The following is a 9,081-nucleotide window of genomic DNA, read 5'->3' as shown; positions in this document are numbered from 1 at the left end:
AATAAAATAATTTGATTTAGACATTCGTTTGTGGTGAAATAGATGTCTAAATTCTAAGTTTCACAAACCATCTCTTCCGAATTTACCCTATTAATGAAATAAGAAGAAAAAAGGTTTGTCTCTCCAAATATATGAAAAAAAAAATTCGATTTAAACTTTCGTACTGCTGAATTAAATGTCTTAGTTCTAAGTTGCAAAATTCATTTCTCCCGTTGGTCCATCTTTCCCGAATTTACCCTATCAAAAATTTCTCTCTGCAATTATATGAAAAAGAAAAGTAAAAAAAGTCGATTTGGAGGCTGGTATCTGGTGAAATAGATGTCTATATCAGTAAAAGTCGCAGGCAAACCGGGCGTGGAATTAATTGCGGGCCATTAAGTGTCCCGTGGCTCTAAAAATTCGGTTGAAAGTGTCGTCTCACTTAAGTGTCGTGATTTGCGTGGTGTTTTGCGTTAATTCTGTTATAAAGCTTCTTTATGTTTGATTTTATGCTCGAGTCGTCGATTACCGGAATAAAATCCCAATTCAATACCTTGTCCGTCCAAATTAGGATATTTCGGCTTTAATATACGTCCAAGTGTTCGACGGGCTATTTATTAGTTTACTTAACCGGTTTTGGTACGGCCGTAAATGTTACATTAAAAACGTTATTTATGTCCGAATGGATTTGAATTGTGATCCTACTGCAGTAACGACGAAACGTCCTCTTCTTCACAAACACGTTAAGTCCGGATGCCCGGATCATCGAGTGATTTAAATGCGACATCAAGTCACATGAAAAACGAATATTGAAGTTAGTTATGCATGACGACGGCTCGCCGTTATTTAATGTCTAAAACTGCCTTGTAGGTTTCGGCGCATCTTGATTAAAGAAATCGTTAAGATAAACTAGAATCGACTACAATTCTGACAATAAATTCTGATTACTCAGCCGCAAATTCCCCCATATGTATATTAAATCGGTCTTAAACCGCATTTATTGGACAATTTTTTACACCAAGACTCTCACAACGACTCCATACCACAAAACACCAATCTCTACCAAAAAATAACGCCAAAAAAGCGACTTATGCAAGGGTCGTAAACAACGCGAATAATAAAAAATTTTTTTTGAGATTTTGTGTCATATTACCAAATTTTTGAATATTTTTGGATTATCCCAAAATCGCTTGTTCCAAAAAATATAATTACATATTTGTTGATAAATTATAAAAATGTTGCGTCAAAAATAAAAACATGAGAAAAAAACAAGAGCAAAAAATAATGTCATGATGTGTAAAAAAACAATTGTGTTTTGTTTTGTCTATTTTTCTTAATATTTTTACACTCTACAGTACTTTCTGCTCTGTAATGTTAATTGGTAGTCCATAAACTTTTTAAATTAAAATTTTTTATAATCAAAGTTAAATTTTTGTCAATTTTTCAATTACATGCGTAATTTTAGTTTATTAAACTTTATTTTTCGGATTTTTTTATTTATATTTCATTGAAGTTTATATTTTTGTATTTTTCCAATTTGTTTGTTATTCAGTTTTCTCTATTTTTTTCTGTTTTATTAATATTTATTTGTTGTTCAAAGCTTTATATTTCCACTATTTTTTATTTTATGCTTACTTTTCGTTTTTTTTGTATGTTCTATAATATTTCTCTTCTAAAAAAAGAAATTTTTTTTTGATTTACTTTAATAAATTGTAAAAACTGTTGCAAAAAGAACATATAAGAAATAAAAAAAATAAAAATAATCAAAAAAAAAAGCAAAAATAAAATCATAATTGACAATAATGGACATACCAGGTGAATAAAAAGTATGGAACCAAACGTTTTCCGCTTAAACTATTTACTTTTTGGAAAAACTAATTGATGAATGATAAAGTGCTATAAAAATATGATGTTTTATCAAGAATAAAATTTTTCGAAATTTTCTTTTGTTTTTGAGTTCTACAAAAAAAAATTTTTTCAAATGGCAACCCACTATAAAACCATTTTTCTCGTAATAGTTATGATTTAAGGATTACAACTATCTACTTTATAGTTAATTTTTTCAAATTTTTTTTTTACATAAATTGAAATTTTGACAAAAAAAATCGCATAATTCAAAAACAAAATAAAATTTCGTACTCAAAATACTATCACATTTTTTATATTACTTTAATTTATATAAATTATTATTTTCTGAAAGCAAATGATTAAAAAAAACCGCTTGGTTGAATACTTTATATTCACCCTGTATATGTGGGATAATATAATAAATATAGACTATTGTTCTTTTTTTTTCATACAGTTTTTCTAAAAAATAACAACTGTGATCTGATTTTTCTATTTTTCTTAATATTTTTACACTCCACTTTATTTTTGCTCTGTAATTCTTAATTAGTCGGATATAAACTTTTTAAATTAAAAGTTTTTATGAAAGTTATATTTTTGTCAATTTTTCGATTAAATTTTCCAATCTTTGGTTAATTTTATTTCATTAAATTTCATTTTTCCCAATTTTTTTTGCCACTGCAGCACATTCTGCTTTGGGACGTTTATTTTATAGATTTTGATTGAAAATTTTGTATTTAAAGTATTATTATTTCAAATTTTTCTAATATCTATTTTCTAATTGCTCAATTTTTTTATTTTTATCTCATTAACCTTTATACTTCATTTTGTATTTTTTTAATTTACTTCTCCAATTTTTCTCTATTTTTTCTGTTTTATTAATATTTATTTATTTGTCGTTCAAAGCTTTTTTGCTTACTTTTCCATTCTTTTTGTATGTTCTAAAATATTTTTGTTACAAATAATAGATATTTGTTGATTTACTTTAATAAACTTTACAAGTTGTTGCATCAAAAATAAGAAAATAAAAAATAAAAATAAATAGGAGTAACAAATAACAAAAAATATAAAAATAAGAGCAAAAATAAGGCCATAGTTAACATTAATGAACGTGGATTTGTGATTACATGATAAATATAAACTACTGATTTTTATCAGATACAGTTTTTCTAAAAAGTAATTCTGATTTGATTTTTCTATTTTTTATACTTTATTTTTTGCTCTTTAATGTTTATTGGTAGTCTATTTTTGGCAATTTTGATGTAATTTTATTTCATTAAACTTTATTTTTAGCTAATTTTTATTACTGCTACAGCACATTCTTTCTTGAAATATTTATATTTTATACCTAGTTGTAGATTGAAAATTTTTTATTTAAAGCGTTATTTTTTCAATTTTCTTTAATATCTATTTTCCAATCTGTCAAATATTCCATTTTTATTTCATTAAAGATTGCATTTTTGTATTCTTCCTATTTGCCTGATTTTCAAATTTTCTCATTTTTTTAATGTTTATTTGCAGTTCAAACAAAGCTCTATATTTCTACTACTTTTAATTTTTTTTACTTATTTTTTTTTCTTTTTAGTATATCTTGTAATATTTTTTTCTAACTTTTATTTATAGTTTATGTTACTTTTTATATTAAAATTTTGTAGCTTTCATTTTTCCAATTTTTTACTTTTATTTCCTTAAAATATTATTTTTTTCTAAATTTTCCTTTCTAATTGTAATATTAATGTTTTTTATCGAATCGTTTACAATTTTGACAATAACACAGCCGCAAATCTCATTTATTGTCCAATTTTTTTCAACAAAATCCTCACAAGGACTCCACACCACAAAACACACTCTCGATCAAAAAACAACGCCAAAAGAGCGATTTATGCATCGGTCGTAAACAACGTAAATAATAAGGAAATAAAATTTTTAGATTTCATTGTCAGATTACCAAAATTTGGATATTGACGTGAATAGAATCTAGGGGATTATCCCGGAATTGATGGCTTCTCCTTGTTCACTTGTGTCAAATTTTATTAATAGAAATGTGCATAATTGAATATAAATACGTTTGGGTAAATAAGTGTCCCCGCTTTTCTACCTACAGCAAACACATGTTTCCTTTTAATAAAAACTTTATTGGTTTTTAGATTTGACACTAACTGAAAAATGGCACCTTGAAATTGATACCGCATGCCGATGGAAAGCGATAAAAACAACACATTTTTATAGAGATGTGAGGAAGCAATAAAGTTTGCCTTCGGACGATAAAACAAGCATAAATTTACATTTTTTCTTGCTACAATTGATAAATAAACATTTTATCACGCAACAAAACATTTCGCTCGAATTGACTCAATTCCTCTGTTTGGGGTTATCACACTTGAACTCAAATTATTAGTAACAAACGTAATAATTGTTATTATAAAAACTGGACTGGTTGAAACGTTTCACCACTCCACAATGTTACTAAAACCGGTGTTGTTTAGCGTCTTTGTGACTCTAGTGGCCTCCAAATCGACTCCAGGTGTCACATTCAAAAATGTCCAAGTTATTGGTTACAACATGTACACCCGGAAATTCAACACAACTATCAAATCATCGAACAATTTGAAAGAAAACCTTCCGAAAAAAGTCTTGTTTGATCGACTTGACATAATCGATAGTGAAATTCCCGTTTTGTACAAAAACTCGATTTCAGATTTGGATTTGGATGAGTTGATTTTCTCAAATAACGACATTTTGGAAATTCAACCAGGGGCGTTTAAAAACGTCCCCCAACTTCGCAAATTAGAAATCCGGAATAACAAGAATTTAGAAGAAATCAAAAGTGGTGTTTTCAATAATTTGAATGTTGCAGTTTTGGATTTGGGCAACAATTCGATTAGTGTGATATCTTCTGGGGCTTTTGACGACATGCCCGAGTTGTTGAACGTTAACCTTGCTGATAATTTGGTGAAAATTTGGGACCAAAACTGGTTTAGAAACACCCCAATGTTGACACGAGTCTCGTTCCAGAACAACTTAATCGAGGAAATTCCCCCAAACGCTTTCAAAAACTTCCAAGGCGAGAAAAAATTCGGTTCGGTGTCGCTCACCATCAACATTGTGTTGAGCCACAATTTGATCAAGCAAATCCACAAAGACGCTTTCAAAGGTCTGGAAAAAATCAACAATTTGTGGTTAGATAGTAACGAATTGCGTGAATGGGACGAAAATTTGTTAACCGGAGTCACAATAAATGATTTAAGAATTGATAATAATAAGTTGGAGTGTGTGAATGGTAATTTGGATGGGATTTTCGTCGCTGCTACAACTCACATCGATGGTAATCCGTGGGATTGTGGGTGTTTGAAAAATATTGATTTGTGGGCCTCCAAATCGTCCAAACACGTGGTTTTGATTTATTCGAAAATGAACTGCGATGCTGAACGAATCGCCCGGAAATTGGACGATTTGAATCTCCGACTCAAGGAATTGAAGGAAAATCAATAATTGGCTTGTTTACGATAAAATTATAATCTCGTGTTATCTAATTTGTGTATAAATAAAGTGCAATTGCAGAAACTGATTCAGTTCATTTTTAAACACAGACATGTGTCTTAAAATCACTTTTTTGGGTTTGTGCCTGATTTTCGGTGTTTTCGGTCGGCGTGATGAATATTTTCGAATAAATAATTTAACGTTTCTAAAGGAGCCCAGAGGCGTTTATCGGCTTCTTGGCAACAGTCCTGCTGAAAATTTAACAGCAGGAATCATCGCAAATGTCGAAGATATGCACACTTTGTTTTTGCGAGACGATTCGATTCGGGAAATTCAGCCTGGAGCTTTCCAAAACTTGCCAAACCTCAAAAACCTCATAATACAATACAACGAGATTTCGAAGATCCCAGCAGGAATTTTCAACAATTTCCCGAAATTGACGTATTTGGAATTGGGTGATAATCAAATCTCGTATGTTGATCCGCACGCTTTTGATAATTTGACTCGTTTGACCTCAATTAATTTGGATAACAATAAATTGAGTAAAATTGAATCGCTTTGGTTTGAGGACAAACCTGCCCTTAAATATATCCACCTCGATGGGAATTTAATCAAAAAAATTTCCGCTGATTCGTTTGAGAGTTTAAAAGGGCGAAAATCGATGTCTGTGTTTTTGGGTGATAATCCTGTGGAGACAATCGAAAACGATGCTTTCAAAGGATTTGAAGAAATTTCAGTTTTGTCCTTGGAAAATCTGAATCTTACGTCTCCCGGAGCTTTTCTCCAAGGTCTCAAAATCGAAACTTTGGAATTCAACGGAAATAAATTTAAATGTGTGGAAGAGGAAGCTTTTGATCGGGTTCTTGTGGCAGATACGACTGAAATGAGGTCAAATTCGCTGGAGGCTGAGTGTTTGAACAAAATTCGACTTTGGGCCCAAAAACACAACAAAACTGTTTTTACATAGTAATTTTTATTTTAAATTTCTCAGAAAATGTACATTTTAGAACAATTTGTTGTTAATTTGCTGAAACATTCTAAGAATTCCTGAAGCTTGTCTACCATTTTTTCACATTTATTACCCTTGTAGAGTTGTGTGTAAATTAACAAACATCCGTCTTGTGGTGTTTTATTGTTGAAATTACCAACAACAAAATCAAAAAAACAAAAATATTGATTTGAATCTCCGACTCAAATAATTAAAGAAATATCAATAATTGGCTTGTTTACAATAAAATTATAATCTCGTGTTATCTAATTTGCGCATAAACAAAGTGCAATTGCAGAAACTGATTCAGTTTAATCTCAAACACAGATATGTGTCTGAAAATCATCTTTTTGTGCCTGATATTCAGTGTTTTCGGTGATGAACATTTTGAAATAAATAATTTAACGTTTTTGGTGGAACCCGAGGGCACTTACCGTCTTCTTGGCTACAGTCCTGCTGAGAATTTAACAGCAGGAATCATCGCAAATGTCGAAGATATGCAAACTTTGTTTTTGAAACACGATTCGATTCGGGAAATTCAGCCTGGAGCTTTCCAAAACTTGCCAAACCTCAAAGACCTCATAATACAATACAGCGAGCTTTCGAAGATCCCAGCAGGAATTTTCAACAATTTATCAACATTGTCGTATTTGGAATTGGGTGATAATCAAATCTCGTACGTTGATCCGCACGCTTTTGATAATTTGACTCGTTTGTTCTCGATTCGTTTGGGTAACAATAAATTGGATAAAATTGATTCGCATTGGTTTGAGGTCAAACCTGCCCTTAAATATATCCACCTCGCCGGTAATTTAATCAAAAAAATTTCCGCCGATTCATTTGAGAGTTTAAAAGGGCGAAAATCGACATCTTTGTTTTTGGGAGATAATCCTGTGGAGACAATCGAAAACGATGCTTTTAAAGGATTTGAAGAAATTCCAGTTTTGTCCTTGAAAAATCTCAATCTTACATCTCCCGGAGCTTTTCTTCAAGGTCTCAAAATTGGAACTTTGGAATTCGACGGAAATAAATTTAAATGTGTAGAAAAAGAAGCTTTTGATAGTGTTTTTGTGGCTAATACGACTAAAATGAGATCAAATTCGCTGGCGGCAGAGTGTTTGAACAAAATTCGACTTTGGGCCCAAAAACACAACAAAACTGTTTTGACATAGTAATTTTTATTTTACAGGTCCGTGATTATCTCCCATTCCTGAGAAAATGTACATTTTAGAACAATTCGTTGTTAATTTGCTGAAACATTCTAAGAATTCCTGAAGCTTGTCTACCAAAATTGACGTTTCACTATGTATTTCCACTGTTTCACATTTATTACTCTTATAGAGTTGTGTATAAATAGACAAAACATATTTTTTGTGATGTTTTATTGTTGAAATTACCAACAACAAAATCAAAAAAACAAAAATTGATTTGAATCTCCGGCTCATGTAATTAAAAAAATCAATAATTGGCTTGTTTACAATAAAATTATAATCCCGTGTTATGTAATTTGTGCATAAATAAAGTGCAATTGCTGAAACTGACTCAGTCCATTCTCAAACACAGACATGTCTCTGAAAATCATCTTTTTGTGCGTGATATTCAGTGTTTTTGGTTGGCGTGATGAACATTTTCAAATAAATAATTTAACGTTTGTGGTGGAACCCGAGGGCACTTATCGTCTTCTTGGCTACAGTCCTGCTGAGAATTTAACAGCAGGAATCATCGCAAATGTCGAAGTTATGCAAACTTTGTATTTGCTAGATGATTCGATTCGGGAAATTCAGCCTGGAGCTTTCCAAAACTTGTCAAAACTCAAAAACCTCTTAATACAATACAACGAGATTTCGAAGATCCCAGCAGGAATTTTCAACAATCTCCCAAAATTGACGTATTTGGAATTGGGTGATAATGGAATCTCATATATTGACCCGCACGCTTTTAATAATTTGACTCGTTTGACCTCGATTAATTTGAATAACAACAAATTAGATAAAATTGATTCGCATTGGTTTGAGGACAAACCTGCCCTTAAATCTATTCACCTCGCTGGTAATTTAATCAAAAATATTTCCGCCGATTCGTTTGAGAGTTTAAAAGGGCGAAAATCGATGTCTGTGTTTTTGGGCGATAATCCTGTAGAGACAATCGAAAACGATGCTTTCAAAGGTTTTGAAGAAATGTCAGTTTTGTCCTTAGAAAATCTCAATCTTACATCTCCCGAAGCTTTTCTCCAAGGTCTCAAAATCGAAACTTTGGAATTCAACGGAAATAAATTTAAATGTGTGGAAGAGGAAGCTTTTGAGCGTGTGTTTGTGGCTGATACGACTGAAATGAAGTCAAATCCGCTGGAGGTCGAGTGTTTGAAGAAAATTCAACTTTGGGCCCAAAAACACAACAAAACTGTTATCACACAGTAATTTTCATTTTACAGGTTTAAGCTTATTTTTCAGTCTTCCTAAAATGTACATTTTAAAGCTATGTGTTATTAATTTGCTGAAACATTCTAAGAATTACTGAAGTTTGTCTACCGGATTGCCAGTTTCAAATTTCAAATGTTGTGTGTAAATAAACAAAATATATGTATTGTAGTGTTTTTCTTGTTGAAATTACGAACAACAATATCTCCCTTTGCTACAAAAACATAATTTCAAATATTAAAGGTTAAACGTTTGAAAAATATTGATTTGTGTGGAAGATATAAATCTCCGCCTCAAGGAATTGAAGAAAAATCAATAATTGGTTTGTTTATCTACAATAAAATTGATAATCTTGTGTTATGTAATTTGTGC

General features: G+C 31.0%; 4 protein-coding genes across 4 annotated transcripts in view; all 4 read left to right on the top strand.

The window, feature by feature from the left end:
* The first annotated feature begins 4,267 nt into the window (after positions 1 to 4,267).
* On the top strand, positions 4,268 to 8,875 carry LOC123007725 (slit homolog 1 protein-like). Its single transcript, XM_044403143.1, has 4 exons — positions 4,268 to 5,310; positions 5,516 to 6,215; positions 6,620 to 7,058; positions 7,839 to 8,875. Exons 1-4 carry the CDS (start codon positions 4,285 to 4,287, stop codon positions 8,707 to 8,709), a joined length of 3,036 nt encoding a protein of 1,011 aa, XP_044259078.1. The 5' UTR covers positions 4,268 to 4,284; the 3' UTR covers positions 8,710 to 8,875.
* Positions 5,301 to 6,361, top strand: LOC123007584 (leucine-rich repeat-containing protein 70-like). The gene has a single exon (XM_044402965.1). It carries the CDS (start codon positions 5,417 to 5,419, stop codon positions 6,269 to 6,271), a length of 855 nt encoding a protein of 284 aa, XP_044258900.1. The 5' UTR covers positions 5,301 to 5,416; the 3' UTR covers positions 6,272 to 6,361.
* On the top strand, positions 6,512 to 7,664 carry LOC123007585 (slit homolog 1 protein-like). Its single transcript, XM_044402967.1, has one exon. The coding sequence runs from the start codon at positions 6,622 to 6,624 to the stop codon at positions 7,462 to 7,464; it is 843 nt and encodes a 280-aa protein (XP_044258902.1). The 5' UTR covers positions 6,512 to 6,621; the 3' UTR covers positions 7,465 to 7,664.
* A 63-nt stretch (positions 8,876 to 8,938) lies between the features above and the next one.
* LOC123007583 (phospholipase A2 inhibitor-like) overlaps positions 8,939 to 9,081 on the top strand; it is a 2,759-nt gene continuing 2,616 nt past the window's right edge. The window contains exon 1 of the mRNA XM_044402964.1: positions 8,939 to 9,051. The gene's annotated coding sequence lies outside the window, so the exon portion shown is untranslated. The remainder of the gene's footprint in view (positions 9,052 to 9,081) is intronic.

Source organism: Tribolium madens, unplaced genomic scaffold, assembly GCF_015345945.1.
Source record: "Tribolium madens isolate multiple individuals breed KSU strain unplaced genomic scaffold, Tmad_KSU_1.1 Scaffold_3;HRSCAF=73;Tcas5.2_LG2, whole genome shotgun sequence".
Lineage (NCBI taxonomy): Eukaryota > Metazoa > Arthropoda > Insecta > Coleoptera > Tenebrionidae > Tribolium > Tribolium madens.
This window is presented reverse-complemented; position numbering and strand designations above follow the sequence as displayed.